At 43.9% G+C, this 26,594-nt stretch overlaps 5 protein-coding genes across 6 annotated transcripts; 3 read left to right on the top strand and 2 right to left on the bottom strand.

Annotated features, from left to right (window-relative positions):
- Positions 1-1,114: 1,114 nt before the first annotated feature.
- Positions 1,115-4,348, bottom strand: LOC115691694 (ADP,ATP carrier protein 1, mitochondrial-like). Of its 2 annotated transcripts, none has more exons than XM_056308996.1 (4): positions 4,182-4,348; positions 2,423-2,940; positions 1,957-2,328; positions 1,115-1,721 (listed from the first exon to the last, which is right to left on the bottom strand). In XM_056308996.1, exons 2-4 carry the CDS (start codon positions 2,927-2,929, stop codon positions 1,425-1,427), a joined length of 1,176 nt encoding a protein of 391 aa, XP_056164971.1. In that variant the 5' UTR covers positions 2,930-2,940; positions 4,182-4,348; the 3' UTR covers positions 1,115-1,424. The 2 variants fall into 2 exon arrangements, with proteins under 2 accessions (XP_056164971.1, XP_056164970.1); XM_056308995.1 differs by having other exon boundaries at positions 4,169-4,325.
- Positions 4,349-7,983: 3,635 nt separating this feature from the next.
- LOC115691697 (transcription initiation factor TFIID subunit 9-like) lies at positions 7,984-10,608 on the top strand. Its single transcript, XM_030618406.2, has 3 exons — positions 7,984-8,331; positions 9,401-9,680; positions 10,196-10,608. The coding sequence occupies exons 2-3, from the start codon at positions 9,423-9,425 to the stop codon at positions 10,460-10,462; spliced, it is 525 nt and encodes a 174-aa protein (XP_030474266.1). The 5' UTR covers positions 7,984-8,331; positions 9,401-9,422; the 3' UTR covers positions 10,463-10,608.
- A 198-nt stretch (positions 10,609-10,806) lies between these two features.
- On the bottom strand, positions 10,807-11,768 carry LOC115691696 (thylakoid lumenal 19 kDa protein, chloroplastic). Its single transcript, XM_030618404.2, has one exon. It carries the CDS (start codon positions 11,702-11,704, stop codon positions 10,964-10,966), a length of 741 nt encoding a protein of 246 aa, XP_030474264.1. The 5' UTR covers positions 11,705-11,768; the 3' UTR covers positions 10,807-10,963.
- Positions 11,769-17,185: 5,417 nt separating this feature from the next.
- LOC115691722 (zinc finger A20 and AN1 domain-containing stress-associated protein 5) lies at positions 17,186-18,193 on the top strand. Its single transcript, XM_030618430.2, has one exon. It carries the CDS (start codon positions 17,256-17,258, stop codon positions 17,784-17,786), a length of 531 nt encoding a protein of 176 aa, XP_030474290.1. The 5' UTR covers positions 17,186-17,255; the 3' UTR covers positions 17,787-18,193.
- A 5,613-nt stretch (positions 18,194-23,806) lies between these two features.
- Positions 23,807-25,273, top strand: LOC115691701 (DNA damage-repair/toleration protein DRT100-like). The gene has a single exon (XM_030618413.2). The coding sequence runs from the start codon at positions 23,891-23,893 to the stop codon at positions 24,980-24,982; it is 1,092 nt and encodes a 363-aa protein (XP_030474273.2). The 5' UTR covers positions 23,807-23,890; the 3' UTR covers positions 24,983-25,273.
- The last annotated feature ends 1,321 nt before the right edge of the window (positions 25,274-26,594 follow it).

The following is a 26,594-nucleotide window of genomic DNA, read 5'->3' as shown; positions in this document are numbered from 1 at the left end:
AAACGTGCTAAAATGCCTGGGATTTCGATTGTTCGAATCCTCCAGCACAATTCGACCGAAAAAAAAAATCATCCGACACATTATTTGGTGCATCAATTAATAACGAATCACAAAATACTGTAATTTTTTTCCGTAATTCTAATTGAAAATGTCACCCCAATGGCGTACAGTCAATGACTTTCGTTTCATCCAAAATACTCGGAGAACAAATTGATCCAACAAAGAACAAGATGTTTTTCCAACCAAGTAGGTCAAATTTGATGTTTGTTCTTCGGTAAAAGCGGAAGCTTCCGTGGGCAATTGAAACAAAAAAATAAAAACGAAAAAGGAGCTTTAGAGCCAATGTTTGACCCGGAACCGAGCTTCCTTGCATTCACGAACATAGACCCGCTCGACATATAAATATATAATATCTCCAATTGCTATTTGCTATTAAAAGAGGTAAAACTGCAGCAGATTTTTCGTGCCTAACTTTTCTGAAATTGTCCTCTCATATCTTTAAATAAAAATGAAAAATATATGTATATTTGGAACGTAACTTGGAGATTATGCATATACTCGCATTTGCATCAAAATTATGTGTTAAGTCTCAGGGTTTTTATTTGGGATGAAAAGATCCTTTTCTATTTGTTCCCCTTCGCACTGATAATTATTTTCTATTGCCAGATGTTGACTTTTGCAATCAATTGGGCGTGTCTTTTCGTTTTTCATCTTTGTTTTTTTTTTTTTTTGGTCGTAAGTTTTTCATCTTTGTTGCTAACTTGAAATTAGGATACCTTGGACGAGCTGTCCTTCCTTCGACTTTGAGATTCCTTCCACCACTGAGATCCATCGAATCTCAAAACACCAGAAACTTCAGCTGTCCTCTCGCCGAACCATCTCCCTCTCTTCTGTGTTCACCCCCGCATAGGAGTGACTTCAACCCAACTTTACGTTCCACCAGTAACAAGACTGGTACACAACCTCAAGCAGTCGGGCACCTGGTATTACTCAGAAGCATGTTTAAAGGAGACTATCTACACCTCCATACAATCTGGATAGCAAATAGAGAGCAACCGCAATAGATAACCACCAACATAAAGCCATAATTTCAAACATTTAATCCGCATAAATGACGGAAAGTATGCTGCAACTCTTCCCATATGATTAAAAACCCAGTTCGCTTAAAACCTACACGACACCTCGTGAAAAAGATTCTCCAAATCATGTGATATAAGTTCCTAGCAGCAGAATGACAGACTACTGCTTCAACAAATCACAGTCTATAGGGTCAAATTTCCGGCCAAGAATAACAACTGTTCAGGAGAAACTCCCTCTAAATTTGAATTATTTCACCAAAAAAATTTGCCGGGCTAAAGAGTAAGAGCTCGATGATTTTCATCAACATCAATATCTAAACGGCACATTAGAGATTGTGTCCGTGCTTAAGCACCTCCCGATCCAAACTTCTTGCCGAATACGATCAGCTGCAACTTATCATAACCTGCCAGCACACCAGCACCGGCAACAGCACGGAGGATGTTTGCACCAGCACCCTTGAAGAGAGACTTGGCACCCTCATTCTTCAGAATTTGAGAGAAAGCATCCAGGGAACTCTTGTACTTGACAGCTTCGCCAGAGGTCATCATCATTCTTCTGCGAACAGTGTCGATTGGATAGGATGCAAGCCCAGCACCATTTGTGATGAGCCATCCAAGGCCAAAGCTAGCGAAGAAACTATCCTGAAATGATTGAACAACAGATGTAATAAGGGGGAAATAACAGCAAAGCTCCTGTGATAAATTAATCTCACTTTCATATCCTGATAGCAAAGCTCAGAAAAGAAATTATTATCATCCCCTACTTTATTCCTCAAAAAATACTCTCCCATTCATCATGGCAACCTAGGAGCTAAGTTCACTATATCAGCAGAGGCATGAATTCAGAAAAACGCATGACTCCCAGAGAAATCCTTACCTGTAAACTTCCAGTCAAGAGAACTGGCTTCAAAGAATCGTACATTCCAAAGTAGAGTCCACGGTACACAATAATTCCAACACAAGAGATGTTGAAACCACGGTAAAGCCCAGCAATACCATCAGAAGCCAGTGTCTTCCTGTAAACATCAACAAGACCATTGAACTGCCTCTCTCCACCCTTCTTGGCAGCCTTTGCATCATTGGCCAGACGAGTACGGGCATAGTCCAGGGAGTACACAAACAGAAGGGAAGAAGCACCAGCTGCACCTCCTGATGCCAAGTTACCAGCAAACCACTTCCAGTAGCCATCCCTGTCTTTCTTGAAGTTAAACAGCCTCTTGAAGTAATCCTTGAATGCGAAGTTCAAGGCCTGGCCCAAATTTCAAATAACGGTAAGATAAATGCCAAAGACAAACACAAGTATGCTGCAAGAACCAGGAAAAAAAAAATGACGCAAGAGTCACCTGAGTGGGGAAATAACGGATAACATTAGCAGTGTTCCCTCTCCACAAGGAACCAAATCCCTCATCCTTGATTGTCCTCCCAAAACAATCACCAATTCCCTTGTACGGTTCAGACAGCCGACCGGTCTTAATCATCTCATCCTGGTTCTGAATCAAAAGCTTCACACGCTCGATCGGAGCAGCAGCTGTTTTTGACACGGCAGCAGAGACTCCACCCATCAGGAAGTCGATGGCAAAGCTAGCAAATCCTTTCTCTGCCGGGGCATGAATGAATACAGGAGATGCTGTCGTCGCAACAATGGACAAGTCAGTGGAGGCCCTACATGCTGGCATTGTTGGATAATTCAATGCAGCACTGGTGTAATTTCCATATGCACGCCTTTGGTACAAAGCAGGCCGCTGGAAAGCCCCATCGCAGCCTCGCATGTCTTGAGAAAGACTAGCGCGGAGAAGGAGCTGGCCAGCTACCTTCTGCATGACAGTTGGGTGTTGACCTTGATCGGCCATCTTTACTTGACCTGCAAGAACAAAATGTACTTAATATACAGAATAACCCACATGTTTAAGGGGCAGAGGGCACAGCTTCAGATACGGTCATTAATACAGCAACAAAGAAAACTGCATGCTAATCGCAAGCACGGATAGGTAATCAAAAAACATTAACCTGCACACAAGTTTGAGATGCTATGGCCTTCCTTTCCTTGTCGACAAGTTTTTTTTTTTTTTGTATTTCTATTGCAATAAGAAGGAATCACCTTAAGATATCGACCCCTTTCCAATATAAAATCTGACGCTTAAAGTATGTGTTAATCAATCTAAAGAGAACCAAATGTCCAGCGATGAAAGTAGTCAAGTCAAGGAGCAATCAATACATCAAAAATAAACTCGAGAAAATCGCAACTGCTAATCTAATACACACGCAATTTTGGTTACATGATTAGGTGATCTGATCTTTCAAAAAGAAATAAATGAGAAAAAAAGGTGGATAGTGGTTCCAATGCGAGAGCAGGTAGAGCTATGGACACAGGACCTAATCGATCAAATGCAAAATTATACATACATACATACACACAGGTTCCGCACGCGTGTCTAGACAAATAGTCAGAATGCACATAAGAATGCATTAACGGCAAAATGCTTGGAGAATTTGAGGAAGCACATCTTGTTGGGAGATAACAGTAGGCAAACACCAGCACATGACTATAGAACCTCTAAGCAATCAAAGGAACAGTAATCCCAAACGAAGAGAGAACCTGAAAAGAGGTTCCTCATCGCGAGATCAATGGAATCAGAGAACGAACTGTGCAGAAAATCCTAGCTACGGCAGGATTACACCGATAAAAAAATATCCACTCAAGTAAACAACAGGATACACACGGAGCCGAACACCACTAGATGAATCCTAGACAGAACCGAAAGGTACGCCGCTTAAAAAAGTATAGATCTAGCAAACGAACGATGAGTACTAAACACGAGATCTGAGCTACGGCGACTGAAACAGTACAGCTCGCTCCTCTAAACTTGGAAAAGGTATAAGGGAGAATCGGAACGAAATGGAAAAAAGCGTAGATCGATCTAACGAGCAAGGAGCAGACGACACCAACAAAAACGAAGCGAGACGATCAGATCTGAGAGACAACAGACGGGAAGATCTAACCTGAGAACACAAAAAGATGCGAAGAAGCAAAAAACGGGATCTCAGATGGGAGCGAGGAGGTGCGAATGAGAGAGAGAGAGAGCGCTTAAAAGTATTCGTTACCTCGGAGAAGCGATCGAGAGGCAGAGAGAGGAAGTCGGACCTCGCTGTCTGTCTCTCTCTCTCTCTCGCCCTTCTCTCTGCGGTTAAGAGAAGACCGAGGAAGAAATGGAGGCGAAAGCAATGGCGATTTGTGTGGTGGAGGAGGAGGAGGAGGTGGAGGTGGAGGAGACGATGCCCTCTCTTTTTTATTTTATAGTCCAAGAGGTCAGAGAGGGTCTGCGTTTGATACGAGAGAGGTACAACCCCGCCTCTCTCTCTCTTTCCTTTTTTTTTCTTTTTTTTTATTATTATTATGGGGAAAAAAGATATTTTTCGAGCATATGAGCGAGGGGGCCCCACCCACGAGCCGCTCCTCCACCGTCCAGAAAAGATGGAAACTTCTTTCCTTTATTGTAATTTCTCCGTAATTAAATTCTCGATTTCCTTTTTATTTTAAAGATTCTGTGATCGAATTCTTCGACGGCCGTGATATTGATGCGTGCAATTAACGCCTTTTATCATTGACTTTTTTTGTTAACTACGCCCAGGCGACTGCTGATGTAATTCACTTATAAAATTTAATAGTAAAGATGTCCTGAATCATGAAATAATTTCGATTGGCAGAAAAATACTAGAAAAAAATATTTAAAAAAACGTTGTAGAGAGGACGGGAGAGAGAGAACGCCGTCACTGCCCGAACCCCAATCTTTTCATAGTTCGTTTTTCACTCTATAATTCAATGCTTGGCAATAATCATCATTCATCCATTTGTTCACTGTCCATGATAAGATTGTCTTCAAATTTGAGTTGTCACGATTTCTTTTGACAAAAATTTAATATCAGTTTTTATCACAACATTGGTTACTGTCCCCATATTGAAGTATTTCTTGTGAAGAAAGAGTTTTGTTGCGCATGATCTAAATGATTGTAAATGGATATATTCCTTCGATTCTTTACGGTATTTTTCCACTTCGGTGTTAGTTTTTTATTTATTAATTATTTCGTCTGAATCTTTTGATTTGCGCAAATCCAATCTTAAGAGGCATATGCTTTGATTCTTTTTTCGATTTTACACATTGAAATTTTTTTATTATATATATACTAATATTATTATGATTTTTTTGGGATTTAAATATTATTTAGAATTTTGACGAAACTTTTTTCACTTTTGATAAATCTTAACAAACAAACCCCCTCAACCTAGAGCTAAAATTTATGAACTGTGCATATTGTTAAATAGTAAGCCAATAAAACTCATCTCATAGAGGCATTAGCTCTTGCCCCAATAGAGACCGCCATTCTTTGCTTTTTAAAATTGCATTGAGCAACCATTGCATCACATAGCCATAGGGGTGAGCATGGTTCCAGGGTAGAACCGGAAATCTGGAATCTACAGATTCCCACCGGTCAGGTTTCAGGTTCCAAAAATAGAGGAACCTGCTTCGACGGGTAGGTTCCAGATTTTAGATAGGTGGAACTTTGAACCTAAATAAGTTTTTTTGTGTTTTTTCTTTGTTTATGTATTCGCGTGATCCTGCGGTGTTTCATAGCATTAACCAATACTCTAAGCTTTCATTTTATGACTCGTTAATATTTTATATTCTTCATGTGTCTAAATATAAGTTATGGTCAGTGGATCATAGCAGCAAGTGGTGATCATTAAAGGTAGATCCTATAATTGACTTGGAACCTGATAAAGTAGGTTCCAAGTTCCAAAAAATGAAGGACATATTCTCATGGGTAGGTTCTAGGTAGAACTTGTACGGAACATGGAATCGCTCACCTCTAATATTGATTCACACAATGACTTCTTATTTTAATTGTATTTATTTAAACCGTAATGTCAGGAAAACTAGTCTTTTGTATTCTCTTTGGTGAATGACAAGCTTATTCATTATTGTTGCGTTCATTTTCTTTTTGTTAAACTAAAAATGAAATAAAAAAAAAAACATGTTAGACCCTGGAACCTACCCTAAAACCTGTGATAGGGTAAGTTCTAGGTTTCAAGTTCCAACGAGTAGATTCTAGATTTCAAAAAATAAGGAACCTGTACCCGAGGGTAAGTTCTAAGTTCAGGTGGAACCTGTAAGGAATCTAGAACTGCTCACCTCTACGTAGGCACGAGTAAGCCCTCGCCAATAAAGGGACGGTGTCAGCGACCATCCTAGTGAGGGTCGCTAGCCTTCATCTGGCCTTGTAGCTCCTGCTTCAATATGATTTTTTTTTAAATAATTTTTTTAAAATTTTTAGTATGATTGAACGATGGTCCCTCGTATTCTTGGCCAAAATCGTTGTGACACTTTTCAATACTATACAAAGTCTTGCCGGAACGTACAATAACGTGTCTTATTGAAGGCCAAGAATCATATGGCATTTTTTAATATCATGGGACATTTTACCAAGTGGTGCGATAATCAATCATACTTAAGGGCGAGATCCTTGTACTTTACTTTTTAATATTTTTCAACGTCTTGTCCAAGTGTATAATGTTTTGCGGTACTTAAGGTCAATCATCATATGTCTTTTAAATGTTGAATAGCGTATTACCAAGGCACACAACATTTTGTCGTACTTAGAGCGGAATCTCATACATTACTTTTTTAATATACACGATAAATTTGGGGAAAGGCTTACCACTTCATCTCTACCATTGTAAATTAGGAACATATCATATCGTCGTAAATTAGCAATTTTATTCAATATGACTGTATGAATGTTTTGTGTTAATCCAGGCCGAAGTTATAGTATGCGTAATTTTTGATATTATAAGACTATGTTAAAAAGATGTACACCATTTTGCCGTACCGACATTTGTTAAGAACTTTTTATGATATTCATGTGACGAATTGTCATGCCTAGGGTGAAAAGCTTCGTTTTCGATAATTTTTAAGTTTAATGGCATTGAGACCGACCGGGCAGTACAAAAGCACCTTAGTCATCTAAATTATAAAAGAATGCGCGACGATAACTGGCTTTTGGTTGTGTTGTACAAAATGATACGATGATATAACCATAGACAATCCCATAGTGCGCGTGGCATGTGGGTGAGTCGTGATTAAGATGTGTTGAGAGGCGAGGCGGTGTTGATTGGACCATGCAAGTCAACTTAAGCTTCCTACTTCTTTTTTTGAAGTTTTCTTTGCTTTTTTCGCTTTCTTTTAAGTAATTCACCTGATTAATTTTTTAGTGAATATTACCAATAAGTATTCTCGAGACATTTGTTAAGCATATTCCATTTACTAACTACATGTAATACTGAAAAAGATAATACCTTGAAATTATTGAAATATCTGGGATATAGCTTAGGACGCTTACTTCTTGTATTACCCTTTATGGACTCCACACAACCTTGTTTTTAGTAAAACTGTGGATTTTTAATTCACGAAAACATTTTTAATTTTATAAAAATGAAAATAATTTTTTTGTTTGCAATTATTTTATTAAAAAATTGCTTGATTCGTGGAATTGAAAAATTTCAACAAGAATGGACATTTCGAAAACATATATTGATTTACAGCTGGATCTATCTATTTATACTTTGGTCATCGGTGCGCCATCTTCGAAGCCTCTCTTCATTCATATAATGTCTCAAGAGCATCAACTATTAAAAAAAAAAGGAGAATTTATTTAACGAGAATAAATTTCACAACGACATCTCCTAAATTAATTGTCCGGGCATATAATTTACAGGACTCGTTGACATGCTTGTCTCTTTAAAACAAAAAAGGATAAAAGTTTCGACCTTTTATATTATTTTGTATTTTTCGAGCGAACTATTTTTTTTTTTTGCAAGAAGCAAAATGGAGCGTTCCTTCTTTTAAACAAACTTCAAAATCGGGGAAGAAGCCTGAAAACCTAGAGAGAGAGAGAGAGAGAGAGAGAAGAGAGAGAGAGAGCAGGAATCCCTCTGGATCGTCGCTCATCTCCGATTTACGTCGGTGAAGCTACCAGGGGTGAGCACGATTTGCATTTGGTGAAGCTCGAGATAGAGAGAGAGAGAGAGAGAGAGAGAGAGAGAGAGAGAGAGAGAGAGAGAGAGAGTTTCAAGAATTTCAACAAGTCTGATTTCAGACTCGAGCGAGTTCAGGAGGCTTCTTAAACCTGGAATTCAAATTCACTCTTCTTCAATCGCACTCTCTCGCAGTCGCACGCCCTGTCTCTCCATCTCCAGGTCGCAATCTCTCTCTCTCTCTTTCTCTATCTCTATATCATTGGGGTTAGTGATTATCTCCTCTCTGTATGCACTTCCTTTTTGTATCGTTAATCTAGTTCGGATGGCGTGTTGTCCGAGAGCGATGAAGAGTCCCTGTTGTTCGATTTTTAGTTAAACGGGTCATACAAATGTCCATTCGTTTGTGTGTTCTTATTTGAAGCTGCTGGGAGGGCATTGCATTGAGATTGCCAATTTCGGATTGGAGTTTCTTCCCTTTGATGTATTTAACAGAAGAGCAATTTCCCTTATTCATCTCGTGCAAAGCTTTTTTCGAGATATGTTGGGCGAGTTGGCATTTCTCGTCGCCTTTTTTAAGTGATACTTTTGTAATTTGACATTCACTCTATTTGGTGTTCGGCTGGTTATGTTGCTGATGCAAACTGAGAACTTCTAGATGGGTGGACGTAAAGATGTCACAGTGCAATGCAATTTTTTTGTGTTTCCTGTAGCTCCCCTCCTGATGAAAAAATGCCAGATGGGTAATTGCTGTGTTAGCTACTGTTGTTGATGGAGCTTTGGCAGAATCAAGTTGCAGGACCAAGAAGACTTGATTTCTTTTCCCCCAATGAAACCTTTGGGCTATACCAGTATTTCCGTTTCCCATTGTGATTATAATGAGTTTCTTTCGCATTTTCAATTTAGTACGATTCACTGGAGGCATCATGATCTATGAAAAGTATAGCTCATTGTAACATTTCCTTGACCCTCTCCAGCAAAATTCTGTTGCTAACAGAGAATTTCTCATGTTAGTATTAGTGTGGTTCTCTGTTAGGCTCGTCATGCATAACATTTTCCCCCTTTTTTTCTTTTGTGAAACTGAGTCATTTTGTACTTCATGTTTATGTATCAATTCAAAGCAAGTCCCTCAATAATTACTTAGTAATCTTAATTCCAACTACGATGTCATTTTAACCTGAGGGAATTAAGCTCCCACAACTCATTTTTCTTATCCTGCCTTTTTAAAAACAAAGTGATCATATCTGCTTTTTACATCTTTCTGATATCTGTGTGCTGTCCTTTTATGCAGTCATCATAGACATTTAGAGGCGATGGCGGAGAAAGACAGCGACTTGCCAAGAGATGCCAGGGTTGTGAAGTCACTGCTGAAATCAATGGGTGTTGAGGAGTATGAACCTCGCGTTATACACCAATTCTTGGAGCTGTGGTACCGGTATGTAGTTGACGTATTAACAGATGCACAGGTCTACTCCGAGCATGCTGGCAAGGCTGCAATTGATTGCGATGATGTTAAGCTTGCAGTCCAGTCAAAAGTTAATTTCACCTTTTCCCAGCCTCCTCCAAGAGAGGTGTGTAAAGTGTTTATATTGTTAATTGTATAGATTTGTTATCATTGAACATATGTCCATATGACCATGGATGATCCTCTGTTTCAAATCATGATGTCTTGTTCATATCAGCCGTGGCAGTTTCTTGATCGAGTGAATTTGTAAATGGAACTCCGACCATTAAGCAGAAACCATATTAGGTTATAGTGTATAGTCCATTCAACCTGAGCTAAAGTTGACTCCCAGCTAGAACTTTGTCTTGGCATGATGGCATTTGGCATGTCTTAACTATCCATTTTCTCCATGGCATTTGACCTGTGGAGACCATGAAGTCAAAATGTTTAAGCTGCACACATCTGTCTTTGCGAAGTGCGGACATTTGTGTTCGCTGTTGAATGCTCAGTTAGTCTAATTCATTAATTATTGAAGGCATATGTGTGTGAACTTGCAGTTATATGTCTGGTGTTCGTGTTTTACTTGTTTGATGTTATTGTACCAGACTGTCAAAAACCAATGATGATGTTACTGTCTATCAGGTCTTACTGGAATTGGCTAGAAACAGGAACAAGATTCCATTACCAAAGACAATATCAGGTCCCGGTATTCCACTTCCTCCAGAACAGGACACGCTGATCAGCCCAAATTACCAACTTGCAATCCCGAGGAGGCAATCTGCTCAGGCACTGGAAGAAGCAGAAGAAGATGAAAGAAGCGATGCCAATCCATCACAGGAGCAGAAAACAGATGTGCCACAGAGTATGCCGCAGAGAGTTTCATTTCCCCTTTCCAAACATCCCAAGTGATGGATCTGTATTCGCAGGTATGGTGTGACTAGGGAAAGAATTGCAGAAATTATCAGTCTGTATGCTGACATGTGGTAGTTCATACTGGATCATTTAATGTATAAGAATAGTATGCAGTTTGCTGGCTGTATCGTGATTTTCTCTTTTGTCTTTGGTCTGCTCGGTGACAAGTTTGAAGATTGGCGTTTGTCAGCAACTGTTGTACCTGTAACATATCTTTCCTAGAAGCAATCTTCTGTTGAGCGTCCAGCAGCAGTAGAAAAGTTATTAGCGTTACTTTATCTTGTTCAAGTAGCAAATGCTTTGCCAAAGCTGGAGTGCCAAGTAAAGCGTAAGAGCAGACATTGCAAAATCCGACGTAACTGGTTTGAAGGAACCTGCGTTGCGATTGGTTTACAAGACTTTGATACAAGTATATATAGAGATACACATTATATTGTCAAACTCGAAAGAGCTTACAAAACTCATCACCCAGAATACAAATTTCTCAGGGAAGAAGTTCTAAGAGGATCCGACAGTCTTAAAGGACTCATGAATGTGCCTCAAGGTCTCCTGGTCCCGATTCCACTCGGGAGCGGGCGCATTCACAAAGTGGGCATAGAGCTTGTTCTTGGCACAGGTTACAGAGATTAAGCTGTGAGCACCGGTCCCATCGATCTCGTACACGTAATACAGCTGCCCCTTCTCATCCTTCTTCTCCTCCGATGATATGTTGTCGGCACGGGCGATCAGGTCCTGCAAATCCACGTCGGACAGAGCCAAATTGTTCAGCACGATGTCTTTCGGAGCCAACTGCCCAAAACCGGCAAGGAAAGTCAGGTACTCCTTCTCCGTCCTCTTCTTGGGGTTGTAAAACTCGCTGTCCGTCCCGTTGGTGCCCTTCTCCACTTTGGTGACCAGCCGCTCTTTCCAACCGTCGGGCACGTCGTAGACGTACTCGGCCGTGTCCATCTTGCTGGCATTGCCGCCGTAGCCCCCGTAGTTGGCGGCGCTGGCTGCTGTGCCGTAGTAGAGGTGGTAGGTCGCTGGCGGTGAGTCGGCTAGCGAAGGTGGCGTGGTGGTGAGTATGGTGGCCGCGGCAAGGGCAGTGGCTGCAAGACCGGCGGCCGAGCCCGGGAAGGGGTGTTTGTTGGGGTGGGCTGAGATGTGGGTTTTGGTGGCGACGGTGAGGGGGGCTTGGGCCGATTTGGTGGCGGCGGTGGTGGAGGAGAGGATGGTGGGTGGTGAGAGTGAAGTTGCCATGGTGGTGGAGGAGGAGGATTGGTGGATGTGGGGTGTTTCTGCAATGGTAGGCGATGATTTTTCTCTTATCCAAAACTCTTCGCCAATTATGACGTCATTTTGGGATGTGGTGGGCAATTATCTGCGACCAATGGCAGCTTGCCAACTCATTGGAACCTTCCGAGAATCCGAAGCATTGCAATTGGGCGGGGATATATTTCTAAATTACGCTTTTGCTTCTCACACAACAAATGCTTAAAGGTAGCAATATTTGAAAAGGGCTTTCTAATTTGGCTCTTTAACCCAAAAGTGTGGCTTTGACTTTAATTCAAATGCGGAACACCTTGACTTTTTTAAAATAAATTATAGGAATATCGACTGGAATTCTTTTATAACTTTTTTGGCAATTTTTTTAAGCTGAAGTAATAATTTGAAATTCGGCAGAAAAAATGAGAGTAAAAAAAAGTTTTTGCTTAAGAAAAGCAAAAGCAAACGCATTTGGCAGGCTCCAATAACTTTTACCTTTCCAAAATCTTGTTATAATGGAGGTCTTGTCTAATGTCATGATAACGAGTACCGAATTCGAACTTGTGATTGGAAATAGCTGTGGAGTCTAATGGTATGAGTCCCTGTTTGATATTTCCCTTTCCTAAACATGACGACTTAACCACTCTTACACTAATCACTTTTGTAGAAGTTTGAACAGCCATTGGCTTCTTCCACTTGAAAAATAGTAGAAGGTGCTAATGAAATGGTACGTATGTGATGAACTGGTTCAATAGGTTGTGGCCCTTGTGGACAATGCATGAACGGTTCGGCTTACTCCTATTCACACAAAATAGTAATGGTCACATACCCATCATAAACGACCCACTGCCATTATTGCTCCCTCACAAGAAATTATTGATTATGTGCGGCTCATATGATAGATGGTTATGATAGACCTGTTCCACCTGTACTTGGATTCGCGTAAACGGGTTTTATCGTTTGGACTGGAGAAGTAAACAAAGATTGTTTTTGATTGTTAGACTATGCACAGGATGATTATACTGAGGAAGGTCCAATCTTGTGTGCATGCGTGCGCGTGTGTTATGTGGATGGACGGATATGTGGACATCTATGTATTCTACAAATTATCGCGAAAGGAAAATCAAAGAACGCAGGAAAAAGAATGTTCCTATCAGCAATAGGTGTATGCTCCTCTGTTCATTATTGTGAAGCTATATGGGGAGAGTACATGTATAAACACGAATGGATCTCTGTAGTTCCCTGTGTGTAATGTGTCGATCTCTGCCACACAGGAATGCAAAAGAAGAAAAAATGACAAATGAAGATAATAAATATGTACGTAAATCACATCCTTGATCGGGCTGAAAGCATCCAACAAAGATGATACGATGCACCGGATCCGATGCAAAGGCGCGGTGGAATTCAGTTGCCAAAGAAGAGATGGAGCGCGGCCAACAAGAAAGAGCATAGGATGGCAGCTCCGGACACACCCAAAGAGAGAGCTGATCCAGTGTCCAGTGAGATGGCAGGCGACGGCACCATTTCCAAACCTTGAGCTGAAACGCGGGTTGCGGCGGGCATGGAAAGAAGAGCAACCGCAACGACATAAGTGGCCAAGAGAACCGAATTGAATGCAGTTGCTGCTGGCGCCATGGCTAGAATTAACAGGGAAAGGAATATGCGCGCGCGTTTGCTGTGAATTGTGTGGAGAGTCTACGAGCGCTGTGGGTACTCCTTATAGCGGGAGAGAAGTGAGCGGGGGCCCATGAGCAGCATCATCATATGCTCAGCTTTGAAGAGAACATGCCGAGGGGGGCGAGCTGGATACCGCTAAGGAACCGACAAAAAACACACGACGGACACAATACGTGCGTGCTCTTTCTTCAATCCTAGGTTTTTATTTGCTTAGCTTCAAAGTGCTTTTGTTTCTGCTTGGAAGTAAAGTCGGGCTTTTGGGTCTTCCCAAGTCTTCTTGACACTCTCTCTCTCTCTCTCTCTCTGGCGCTTGTACATGCCTAAACAATGCTTGGGTTTGTCGAAGCGCAGAGCCCAATCCTACTTCGAAACCGTATATCTCAATGATCATTGGATTCTTCAAGGCCCAGCCCAGTATCAATATGGGTTTGTGAAAAAAGAGAGACTTTTTTGGGAGTCCCACTAAAGTATACGACTCTCTCTAAAGAAAGAAGCTCTACTCTGGCATTCGCGGCCTGCCCTTTGCCAACAATACCAATGCATCTGTTCTAAACCAAAATCAGACGCGAGATTCGTTCAACCGCGACGAGCAAACCTCTCCGCGCCATTCCAATTCATAGATCAACCCACACATTGTGGAGAGCAACAACTGTCACGTTCTCGTCAAAGAGCTCTCTCTACCCCGCCTCCTATAAGAGACCGCCCTTCCCCTCCCCATATTTCCCTCAGGCTGCATTCCAAGCGTGATTCGGCGATCAATCTCTCCTTCCGACTCGAAAAGAACAGCTCGTGAGGTTCTTCGCCGGTCGCGCCGCAATGGAAATGAAGAAGATTGCCTGCGCAGTCCTCTTTGCCGCTGCCTCCATGAGCGCGGTGATGGCCCACGAGGGCCACGAGGCCCCCGCACCCTCCCCGAGCGGGGCGGTCGCTAGCTTGCCAGCCGTCGGATCCTTGGTGGGCGCCTCCCTCGTGTCCTTCATCGCCTACTACTTGCACTAGGCACCATCGTATCGACACAAAATGGAGGAAGAGAGGCCAGCTTGATTTGTTGAATAAGAGCTTTCCGGTTGTCGCATCTGAGATGTCTCGTCTGTCTCTTCTCGTGTCCGTGTGTTTCCTTATGCGTTTGGATAGAATGCAATAAAAAGAAAGCAAAATGCCTCCTCGTTGGGGGGGGTGCCTTCTACACTTCTTGACTTCTTCTCATGCTACAGCCCAAAAGTCAAAGTAAATATGATCGATCCATCGATGATGTATAAAACGACCTTCACATAGAAAGAAGAAGGAACTTGGGATGTCAACCTTCTTCATTTTCTGCGAGGGGGACACGATGGTTTTTTTTTGTCAAGAGCAACGGCGCGTGCACAATGATAAAAACACATCAAGATTTCCCAAGTATCTACAGTATCTTCGTATCCATAATAAGGGTGCATTTCGAAAGTCAATAGCTAGCATGTGGTGGCAAATCAATTGCACGTTCGTAACTATTATCCTAAATATAACTATTAATCAATGGATCATATCGATGAATTTCACAACTCGCCGACATAATCGATATTCAAATGTAATTGGATATTCGCAGATAAAATTCGCGGTCTTATTGACATGTGACGAGGTGGCGGGATATAATTACTATAATGCGTTGCGGATGTAGATAATCCGGGTGCCATTTCTATCTAAGTGGATCTGTAATAATAATAAGGACAACCCGTTGAAGATTCCGGTAGAGATAAAAGGATGAATGCTGAAATGTCAACAAAACAATTGTCAGGAAGGAACTTGAGCCAAAGGACGGTGATGGAAGAGGCAGAGCAACATCCCACGAAATGGAGGGGTGAATTTCAATCGCGGCTTCTTCTCTCTTTCCAACGGATTAAAAAAAAAAAAAAAGGGGAAAAAAGAAAAATGAGGAGGTGAGAGTGACGTGGAGGGAGGTGGGTCAAAAAAAGTCAGCAGGACGCGGTGGACGCACACGTGTAGCGCGTGGCGAGCGAGAGAGAGAGAGACAGTTTCAGATGGAGGGCCGCCCCCCCCTCCCTCCTCATGGTCAAGTTCCCAAATTTGACCCTCCGTACTTTCTCGAGGGAGCCCATTTCTGTAATTTCGCCTCCCTCTCCAATTTGGAGCCCCTCTTTTCATTTTATGAATAAACAAATAATGCAAGTGGGCAGCGTTGCGTGCTTTTTGACGAGATCAAAACCCCCACTTGACCAAACAAAAAAAAAACAAAGAGGAGAGGAGTGGTTTTGCCTTGCTTTGCTTTGCTTTGCTTGCCCGGCAAGCCCTCCCCATCCAATTTTGGGTTTCATTATTCCGACCTTCCTCGCCTCCTAACCCAATTATTGCATGTATTATATTCCCCTCGCGGCATGGGTTACATAAATACATACATAATATCCCTTCAATTGACCCGAAAATACAATACCACAGTTGCCGATGTATGTGCATACTAAATTCTTGCGTAGGATGATCGTAGGCTTGCCCTTTCTGAAATATGTGCCCGGAAATTCATAAACGCAGCGGTAACCGGGACGTTGATTTAGATCCGGAATTGGGAAATCTCGCCCGTTATTTTCGTGACGACCAATCCAATCGTCTCGTCTCGTCTCCTCCGCTCTATTTTTCCAGCCACGATATGGTTCGCCGAAAGATTCATTTCGGCTTCCTCGCTTCCATATTATTCTTGACATTGCATGTCGGCGAAAAACGAGACGCGATCATCATCAATCAAGTTTCCGGTTTTTTGCGCTTCTCATTCATGTCGGCGGGCACTTAACTCGCATCTAGCGCATAAAAATGATAAATGTTTCCGTATCTCGAGAACATCACGAGAATGGTTACGAGTCCTCTAAAATCGAGGGGCGTGATCCTTTAGGTACGATTGCTGAGCAAAGTATGCGGGAGACATCATCAGTAAAATTCAATTCGCGTTTATTATTGCATATAAGAAAAGATTGTTGAATGAATAATAAAGTGGAGGATGATTTTTTCCAAAAGGAGATTAGACGGACAGCTATGGAGGGAGGGAGGGAGGGAGGGGGGCGGGCGGGGGGCATTCATTTAATCGAGACCGACTCATGACCACCCCCCGCCCCACCCCCTCCCCCCGTTCCCATCCTTACCGCCATATATGCTCCGTCGAACAACCGCCACGTCCCTGTCGGTCGTCCCAAAGCAATCTCTTTCGCAGAGGAAAAAAAAACGAGAGAGAGAGAGAGAGAGAGAGAGAGAGAGAGAGAGAGAGAGAAAAATATAGAAATTTATTAAAGGAGAAAAAGGGGGAAAACAAATCCAATTTGGCAATTTACAACGCCGGGGGTGCGGTGTGGGGGGGGGGGGGGGGGGTCCACTTTCAGAATTCGGACACATCTTTTTCCAAGTTATAAAAAAAAAAGAAAAAAAAGAAAAAGGAGAGAGAGAGAGAGAGAGAGAGAGAGAGAGAGAGAGAGGAGAGGGGGTATTTGTATAATTATTGTACGAATGTAATAAAAATGCGGGACGTCAGTGGCGAAGAGGACAAAGAACCAATCTACTAGAACGAGGGTAAAAAGGAGGGTGGCCGCGGGGTCATTTCGGTCATTATGTCGCGGTTGGAGCAAAACAATGTTTGAAACGCGTCCGTATGAAGGAGGCCCATATTCCATCGCCCCATTACCGACCGCTTCCTCCTCTTCCTCCTCCTCCTCCTCCCCCCTTAATATCCCCGGCATCCTCTCTTCCCCCCTCCCACCGCCCCCAGTCGCCTTGGCCCCTTCTGCCTCTTCTCTCCCTCGAGATCTCTCGATCTCCCCCATCGATATCATCTCCTCCCTCCCTCCCTCCCTCCCTCCCTCCCTCTCTCTCTGTCTAGATATCGACCTCGTCGGAAATGGCCCAGAGGACGGAGAAGGAGGAGACGGAGTTCAAGGTGCCCGAGGCCCTGACCCTCTGCATCAACAACTGCGGCCTCGCCGGTAATCCCGCCACCAACAACATGTGCCAGAAATGTTTCAACGCCACCTCCTCCTCCTCCTCCTCCGCCCCCACCGCCTCCTCCTCCGCCGCCGCCGTCCTCACCGGCGGCACCTCGGTCCTCAAGTTCTCCGCCGAGAAGATCCACAGATCGGGCTCCTCCAGGTCGCCCGACCGATCTGGTCTCGCGACGGGGACGAGCAGGAGGGAGACGTCCGCCTCGCCTCCCTTGACCGAGTCAAACGCCAGGAGGGAGGTGAACCGCTGCTCCGGGTGCCGGCGGAAGGTGGGCCTCACCGGGTTCCGGTGCCGGTGCGGCGAGCTCTTCTGCGCGGAGCACCGGTACTCCGATCGGCACGACTGCAGCTACGACTACAAGGCGGCCGGACGGGAGGCGATCGCGAGGGAAAACCCGGTGGTCAAGGCCGCGAAGATCGTCAGAGTCTGATGATCGATCCGGAGGAGGGAATCCAAAAAAAAGGAAAGGACGGAGGAGCCGAAGGAAAGAAAACCCCGAAATTCTGAGGAGATCGAGACCCGGATCTCGCTTTTGCTTTCTCGAACAAAACGGTTGACGGATAGCGCGTTCGGACGGAAGGTGGAGAAGGAAGGAAGGAAGGGGGGGACGTGAAGGAATCCTATACCAGATCTGAAGATATCGAAGATCAAACCCAAAATCGCTTTGTTCTCGTTGTTCTTGCCAATCTCTGATTGTCCCTTTTTCTTTTCCATTTTAATTTTTTTTTTCCCTTGTGATTTTTAGCTTTTCTTCTTCTTCTTCTTCTTCTTCTTTATATTTCAAATCATCCTCCTGGGGAAACGAAAATTAAATAGATTATTGTGGTTTGCGATGCTCGTCGAGGCTGGTGGATCCTTGCTTTTCTCCCTTCAAATTGCAATCGCCACTCGTGGTTACGTCTGTCGCGCATTTGCGATAAAAAACGAAAATAAAAAGGCGAATTGCGAATGGCGCCCCGACGACGAGATTAACGTGATAATATCGCGTTTGTTTGTATCGTGTCTTGTCGTCGTATCGGATGACCGCGGTAAGTAGCAATTCTCGGGGGGAATGGGAAAAGTCGGTGGGGTCCGGGGAAGCGGAGCTCGGGCACGCCGCCCCCGCTGCTCGGCGTTTCTCGCGAGAGAATGAGGTGACGAAAATATCGAGCCGCGGGGGCGGAAAAGGCCCAGTGAGGGGGCGCCACGTAGACGCGCACCAAAGTTGAGCGAAAAAGCCGTGACGAAAAGTAGGTTGGTGATGGCGTAGGGTAATTGGTTGAGCGGCTTTAGAATAATGAAAGGGGGGACGATGGGGACGTGATGATCTCGACGGCCAAAATTGCGGATCCAACGGCTGGGATTGGTCCCAAAGGGGGGGGGGGGGGGGGGACTACACTACACGAACGACGCACCCGCGGGGGCGCGTGTGGCGTGGCTGTACAGGTTGTCAGATAATGAAAGCGGAGCTAATACAAAAAAAAAAAAAAAAACGGGGGGCGTTGGCGCGACCCTTGAGGGAGCTGAAAAGCCCTCCCGAGGGACGTTCGGCCAATCGCGAGCCGACAGGTGGCGCCCGCTTACGTGGAGCTGAGTCGGGCATGAGATGACGGGTGCGGGGGTGGAAGATGCTTCGTCGCATTTGCACAGCAGGGGGGGGAGAAAATGCCCTGCTTCGATCTTTTCCCCCCCCCCTCTTTTTTTTTCTTCTTTTTTTTTTTTGGTCGCTGGATTTGGACGTGCGTAAGCTTTCAGGGAGCGTGAAAGCCGGATTGGAGCGGGCGAGTTTTGGGACGCTGGAGACGGATGGATCGTCGGCGTTTTCCATTTGGGATTTTTGCCACCGGAACAAGTAAAATGCGAGAAGAGATGCCACCAAATCCGACATATCCGCTAATTCGTGGCACGGTCTGTAAGTGATCGTTCGAATTAATTGGCCCATTGATTACTCTCTCATCGCTAGTAAATCTTACATATGCTCCCCCCAATCCTTTGGTGAGGGAATGAACTGCCTTTGGGAACTTTCCCCCTTTCAAATCTCACTAGAATCCAATTATTAGCGATGGAGAGTCGAATTGGGGAAGCTTTTGTCTCCCTCCTTTAAGGATAACACCTACGCATATTTAACAAAGGGTTAAAAACACAGAGGACTTGATTGGGTGCTGCATGTCATGTCCCCCGCCCCATTCAAGCACATTAGCTAACCTCTATAATAAATAAATAATTAATAATAATAATTCGGTAAGGTTTAAAAACGGGAGAATATTCATGGTGGCGTTTGGTGGGGGGTAATGACATATTCTTTTGGTTTTTGTCAGTTGATTCCCGAGAAATCTTGATTAAAATAAATAGGGGAACGCATGATAATAAGATGCGATGACAAGGGGAACATCTTCCTTTTCTAATTGCTTCGTGCAGTGGCGCAGAAACCAAATCATGAGGACCCTGTCAATTGTCATTATCTAATCCGCCCTAATTAATGCTGGCTGCTTTCTCCTTGATTCCCCCCCAAATTATGAAGGCTACACGTGCCTCTCAGCCTCTGGGAGCTGGAGAACGAAACAACATTTGCTTAACAAAAACGTAACACACCACTAATGCGAATCGATATGTTAGTTGCGCGCTAGGCTAGAAGAAAGAAGCTGCGTCCTTATTTTAGGGCGTGATCCGACACATTCGTAATCACATAGATGTTGGGTATGATCCTAATTGCAAAATACATTATGAGATATCGGATCCTAATAACCGAAAGTATGAACCTTGAACGTGGACCTTTACATATCTTTCGGATCTCCCCCGATGCTAAGTTCCATATCTCGTTAAAACTTATTTTTGCTTTCGACACGTGTTAGACGTAGGCTCTTTTGATCCGTCTCGGGTCACGGTCCAAAAGTTATGTACCGTTGAAATCCAGTTTGAATATGAATCTTGTTCTATATCCTTTAGGATAAATTAATAATATTATGACATTGGATGAATAATTGGCACATGATCCATTAAATACGGAGTCCATGGCACTGCCTATGTGAAGTTTCCATCCTCATGCTCTTTCGTGTGCACGCGTAGATACTCGATTAGGAAATCGACAATGGCCTGTCCCCTTTACTGTCCTCAAGAGGAAATGGACTCGATAAAACTCAGACAAAGCAAAAGCCCATTTACTGATTCGGCCTCCAATGATTGGCCTTGAAATCATATGTTTTATGACATCTATTTTACAATAATACAAAAGTTGTAGTCGGCAACAAGAAATACCATACCTCAATACATGCAAAATATAAAAGACAAGCATAATTTTTCCACCACGGTGTACCACCTCTTAGCATCATCCAACATTCGACTAATGTAGTACACCGCTTGCTCTTGCCTTTTTGTCATTTGCCTCATCGATTACCGACCAGTATAATTTCAATAGTTTACCTGCTTTAGGTGGCATGAATACAACTGGGTTAGTCAAATATTTTTTTGATTCGATCAAAGACAATTTGTCGTTTCTCCCCCCTTACAAATTGCTCGTGATTTTTCAACTTGAGCATAGGAGAGAAAACTTCTCTTTTACCAAACAAGTTAGCAACAAATAGACGTACAAAATTATCTTACCGATTATTATTTGTAATTTTTTATTCGTCTTCGGTGCCGGTAATTCTAGAATTACCTTATTTTTATTCTTATCTACTTCGATATCTCTTTTATTAATAAGGAATCCTAAGAAATTATCAGCTCTTGCTCCAAAAGCACATTTTAGAAATTTCATAATAAAGAATATTTAATTTCTCATCCTACTAAAAGCAAGCTCAAGATAATTAAGACGACTTGCCTCATCAGATTTGAAGTCAACATTATCAATCTAAACCTCAGCGTATTTGTCCATCATGTCGTGAAATATAAAGTTCATCGCTCGTGTGGTTAGGCAGCACCAGCATTTTGCAAGCCACTTACTTTGTCGACTACGGACGCCCATGCTCGAAGACTTGGTTATTCCCTGTTATATATTTCATAGACTAAAGCCACTTACTTTGTCGACTACAAGACAGCCTTCAAAACTCGGCAAATTTTCATCTGTATTGTGTTTCACTCGTTCTTTCTCAGCCCGAGTCGATAGTCAAAGAGCTGGGCATTATTTGATATCAAACACAAGGAAAAACATTACTTAATGGGTGTGTTTCCCCCTTTATAGCCACATCGGCGAACCTCAATTAAAAAAATCGAGTAGATTAAAATGGGGGAATATTCATGTTGGTACTTCCTACAAAATAATGGCGGTGCTTGGTGGGGGAGTTGCATATTCTTTCGTTCTGTCAGTTGATTGGCGAGAATTCTAATAAATGAATGGGGGAAGCATGATAGTAATATACGATGGGAGAGGGAACATCTTAATTGTTTCATGCATTGGTGCAGAAACCAAATCATTAGGACGCTGTCATTATCTTACACACCCTAAGCCCCTCGATCGCTGCTTCCTTCTTAATTAACTTTCGCCAGATTATGAAGGCAACACAGGCTCCTGGAGTTGGAGAACGAACAACAACATTTTACTTAGCAGAACACGATACATAATTCCTGAGAATCGGTATAAGTAGCGCGCCCGATCGACTAGAAGAAACTTTATCTTTGTTCTAGAGTGTGCGGCGATACCTTCGAAATCACGGAGATGTTCATTATGATGCTAATTGTAAAATGTATATGAGATGTCGGATCCCGCACCGAAAGCATCAGCCTTGGTTGTGGGGTTTTATATTTCTTGCGGATCTCCCACATTGCCAAAGTTTTGTACACCTCTGTGTAATGATGACACCGGGTTTCCTCTGGGTCATCTTTTGGGCTGGTCTGGAAGTCCTACTCACAATTAAAAATGGGGCCTCCACTTGAAGACCCAATCTGGTATCTTGGATGTAGCTTCCGCAAAACCTGCAGGCCATTTAGCGAAGATGGACGTAAGATTTGCCATCGGCACCCACTTCTCCACCCCCAATGAATCTCGTGCGACCTCGTTGAAACTCGAACGTCCCTATAAAACTTCGGTCAAGGTCATAGCTTTATGACGACATAGGAGAGCATTTTCCATGATGGCTTTATGAAGCTTCAGGCCATAGCTCTCATGAATTTTCCATCTTGAGCTCTGGAGAGGGCGACATGCATTGAATACGGACGTCAGGCGAAGTAGGGAAGGCTCTGGTGATTCGAATTTAATGTTGGAGCTTTAGTCTATTCCCAACACTGGCCCATCCATCGGTTTTCTGCCCGCAAAATTTGCGGCTATCCTATCCATCACCGTGAAGAGGATGAATTGAAGAGGCTGCTATTAACGCGATCGTCTTGCAATGGGGTTGCCTGTTGGAAATTTTCCGTCTATCTAGCTCCTGAAGTTCCGGTTTGATAATGGTCATCATTAGTTTTGCCCTTTTAATTTGTCTCGATCAATATCTGAAATGATTGAACCAATCTTTATTCTGATCGCATTTTCTCTTTCTTCTCAGGAAAGGTACGGGGATCGAGTTGCTACATATGCGAGATTCAGAATCGGGGTAACGGTGTAAATTTGTTGCTTCGCTTTGTTCGTAGATCAAGCTACATGACTGTCATCTGCTAAAAAGCTCTTGCTTGTACGAGTAGAAAAATTGAGATCCGATATAGTAATCCATGCAATTCGAGACGGTAAAGCAGAAGATAATCTGGGGTCTTCCCGTTGCTTTTGGCTGATGCAAACGGTAAATTAGGATAGATGATTGGGGGAGCAGCCATGTTCCCAAAGCAGACTTTCTATCTTGCTTTCTCTCCGTCTCCCTTGAAAATCGGCAGCGTCAATTTTTGTCATTCGGTGAAAAAGGTGAAAAAGGGTATGATCAAAATGAACGTGGCTTTAATCATTGGATCCGGGAAAAATAATGCGACTCTCATTATCATTGGGATTTCTGGGCCTTCACCTCCAAATCCCACTGGCCCCATTGCCACCACATGTTGTGTTATGTGCTGCTAATTTTTGTTAGGATAAAGTATGGTCAATATCTTCAATTCATGGGAAATCCGCTTATGTTGTTAACTATTGTTTTGCACGCAAAGTAGAAGTATGGAAGATGCGAAGTGTTTCAAATATAATTATAATTCTAAAGAATCTCCTTGTGATACATTTATCGATGATAATTATTCTTCGTAATTAAATGGAATTGAAGAAACGAGAAAAAGGAATTACTGATGTGGAAAAGCAAGAATCTGATATTAATAAGGAAATGCGGACTAAGGTTTTTCAGGTTAATACACATGCAAGACCATTATCCCCATCAACAACGATTTAATTAGAAAAAGCAAAAGAAGAGGCGACACGATCTTTTGCATCCTGCATGTGCGATTGTAGCCGACCCCGGCCTGCTCGCAATTTACGACACTATGCCAGGGGCTTTTCGGTCCAAAGAACCTCATTAAATTCAGAGCTCAGACGAGAAAATGCCACCACCAACCTCCCCCCCATCTTTCTCACTCTGCATATTAGCTCTCCCTCGCTCTCATCACTCCCTGCACTCCCGCTCACGACCGCATTGCTTCACACACATAGCGGAGATGAGGCTGCCGTTCGGTGCTGCATTGCTGCTGGCGTTTGCTTGGGCCGTGACCGGTTGTCCGGCGTCGGACAGGGATGCTCTGTTGGCGTTCAAGGCGTCGCTGAACGAGCCCTACCTGGGCATCTTCAAGACGTGGACCGGCACCGACTGCTGCCGCAACTGGTACGGCGTCAGCTGCGACCCCACCAACGCCCGCGTCGCCGACATCAACCTCCGCGGTGAGTCCGAGGACCCCATCTTCGAGAAGGCCGGCCGCTCCGGCTACATGACCGGGACCATCAACCCCTCCGTCTGCCGCCTCGACCGACTCACCAACCTCATCCTCGCCGACTGGAAGGGCATCTCCGGCGAGATCCCCCCCTGCATCACCTCCCTCTCCTCCCTCCGCGTCCTCGACCTCGTCGGCAACAAGATCTCCGGCCGCATTCCCGCGGCGATCGGTGACCTCCGGCGCGTCACGGTCCTCAACCTGGCGGACAACGAGATCTCCGGGGAGATCCCGGCGTCGATCGTGCAGATGTCGAGCCTCATGCACCTGGACCTCAGGAACAACAGGATATCGGGGGGGATCCCTGCGGACTTCGGGAAGCTGACGATGCTGAGCCGGGCGCTGCTGGGCCGGAACCAGCTGACGGGGACGATCCCGAGCTCGATAGCCACCATTTACAGGCTGGCGGACCTGGACCTGTCGATGAACCATATCAGCGGTTGGGTCCCGGAGGAGCTGGGCAAAATGCGGGTGCTGTCGACGCTGAACCTGGACAGCAACTGGCTGTCGGGCAAGCTGCCGGCGAGCCTGTTGAGCGACACGGGCATGGGAATACTGAACCTGAGCCGGAACTGGATCGAGGGGGAGATCCCGGACGTGTTCGGGGCGAGCTCGTATTTCATGGTGCTGGATTTGTCGCACAACAACTTGAAGGGCAAGATCCCGGGATCGCTGTCGTCGGCCAAGTACATCGGTCACTTGGATTTGAGTCACAACCACCTGTGCGGGGCCATCCCCATTGGCGAGCCGTTCGAGCACCTGGAAGCGTCGTCGTTCGCCAACAACGACTGTTTGTGCGGGAATCCCTTGAGGACTTGTTAATCCTAATTCATTCTTGGTTTTTTTTTTTTTACATGGGTGTGGTGGTCGTCGTCGTCGTCGTTTCAGGACCCGTCAAGAGCAGGTCGACGAGCTTAACGTGTGTAATATTATTGTTTAATGGAAATGCTAAAGGTTGTAATGTGAGAAAAGAATCTGTGTTGGACCGGGGGAAAAATGGGCAGGGCACGTGAAGAAGGGTCACTCCGAACTTGACTGAAAGATTCGGACATCGTAAGATAAGATCATGTGCTCTGTTTCTTCCCACGTCGTCCGATAATGTTTTTCTTTCCAGATTCCGGCATCTTCCTTCGCCCTTCTCGTTTTCATGTTTTAAGTAGATTCGCCTTTAGGAGAGGAGGATCTGAACGTTTGATGAAGCCTCGATACTAGGCGAAGTAGAAAAACGAGCACAATCGAACTTGAAACCTCGAAAAGATGTTGTAGGTATAGTTGGTGAAACCGTTAATCTAGAGATCCTAGGCATCAAACTACGAGCATGCTAATTTCTTTACCTATGATGTATTACAAACAACGCAGGCATAGTCGAAAGCCATTGTATCCATCACCAAAGCTTAGCTCCCTATATGTGTAGCGCTACTTCGCAGGGAATCACTATCTACATATCAATTCATAATCTCCCTATTTGCTCTATGCTGAGCTTCACATTTTAGCGAATGACCGTTTGCACATGGCTTGTCTGCCCTTCAAATTGGACGTTAAAGGATCGACTTATCTACGGATTTTATATGCTCTTTATACGCATGTGATCACTTTTTACCTATCAATTTAAATTTTTGGATTAGATTTTTTAACATGGTATCGGAGTCAGTCTTCCCCCGGTTTATTTTACGTGTACGGCATTCCTAATCCGTTTATTGTAAGTGGGCCCACACGAACATAGTCGGACCAGGATCATCCGCTCCACCTTCTCTTCAAGAGAGAGAGAGAGAGACGGATAGATGCTGAATCAAAAGAGAGATGAAACGAGTCGACCGGCTTGCAACTTTAACATCAATGACATGGGGAAAGTTAGAAACTATAGGTAAAGTGCCATGATACTTTTCCAAGGTACGTAAAGAAGTGTGCATTTAACCCCAAAAAAGGAATAATGATAGAGAGGGAACCCCACTTGGATGCTAGTTTTGCTTTTTGGCTGCCGATTGTCATGCCCCAAGGCCCATGTGATGATAAAAATGGGAGAGACAGATGAAGACAACAAAGTTATATCGACAACACACAAAGTCCCATGTGAGGGGAGTGCATCGGTCCCTTTATGTCCTATACGTAATGTGATTATGCGCCTCCAACATTTGGTCCATCATCTCACGTTAAAACGCACCTTCTCTGACATAATCATTCGACGGCAATTTCTCTAAAAGCAATCCTCTCTGTAATGAAATAATATTAGAGAAACATACTGTCAAGTCAAGCTACAAATTGTCATGTTCTTGGAAATGGGACGCGTCTATTAAAACGCGAAAAATATCGATTGCAGTTTCACAACGAGAGTCTATCGAGTGAGTGTCGAGGCATTGAACTCTATCGTCCGATAGGTTTTTGGCTGATAGGTATTGCTAGTCAGCCACCATATAAGGCAGACAATGCGGGATGG

The sequence above is a fragment of the Syzygium oleosum genome, unplaced genomic scaffold (genome assembly GCF_021117445.2).
Source record: "Syzygium oleosum isolate NSW1041296 unplaced genomic scaffold, Sole_v2.1 Sole_v2.02, whole genome shotgun sequence".
Lineage (NCBI taxonomy): Eukaryota > Viridiplantae > Streptophyta > Magnoliopsida > Myrtales > Myrtaceae > Syzygium > Syzygium oleosum.
This window is presented reverse-complemented; position numbering and strand designations above follow the sequence as displayed.

Excerpts from the sequence above, each read along its gene's own strand:
- LOC115691694 (XM_056308996.1), bottom strand. The coding sequence starts at position 2,929 with ATGGCCGATCAAGGTCAACACCCAACTGTCATGCAGAAGGTAGCTGGC. Across the intron at positions 2,329-2,422 it reads TCCGTTATTTCCCCACTCAG|GCCTTGAACTTCGCATTCAA; the intron begins GTGACTCTTGCG and ends AATTTGGGCCAG. Across the intron at positions 1,722-1,956 it reads TCTTGACTGGAAGTTTACAG|GATAGTTTCTTCGCTAGCTT; the intron begins GTAAGGATTTCT and ends CAATCATTTCAG.
- LOC115691697 (XM_030618406.2), top strand. The coding sequence starts at position 9,423 with ATGGCGGAGAAAGACAGCGACTTGCCAAGAGATGCCAGGGTTGTGAAG. Across the intron at positions 9,681-10,195 it reads CCCAGCCTCCTCCAAGAGAG|GTCTTACTGGAATTGGCTAG; the intron begins GTGTGTAAAGTG and ends ACTGTCTATCAG.
- LOC115691696 (XM_030618404.2), bottom strand. The coding sequence starts at position 11,704 with ATGGCAACTTCACTCTCACCACCCACCATCCTCTCCTCCACCACCGCC.
- LOC115691722 (XM_030618430.2), top strand. The coding sequence starts at position 17,256 with ATGGCCCAGAGGACGGAGAAGGAGGAGACGGAGTTCAAGGTGCCCGAG.
- LOC115691701 (XM_030618413.2), top strand. The coding sequence starts at position 23,891 with ATGAGGCTGCCGTTCGGTGCTGCATTGCTGCTGGCGTTTGCTTGGGCC.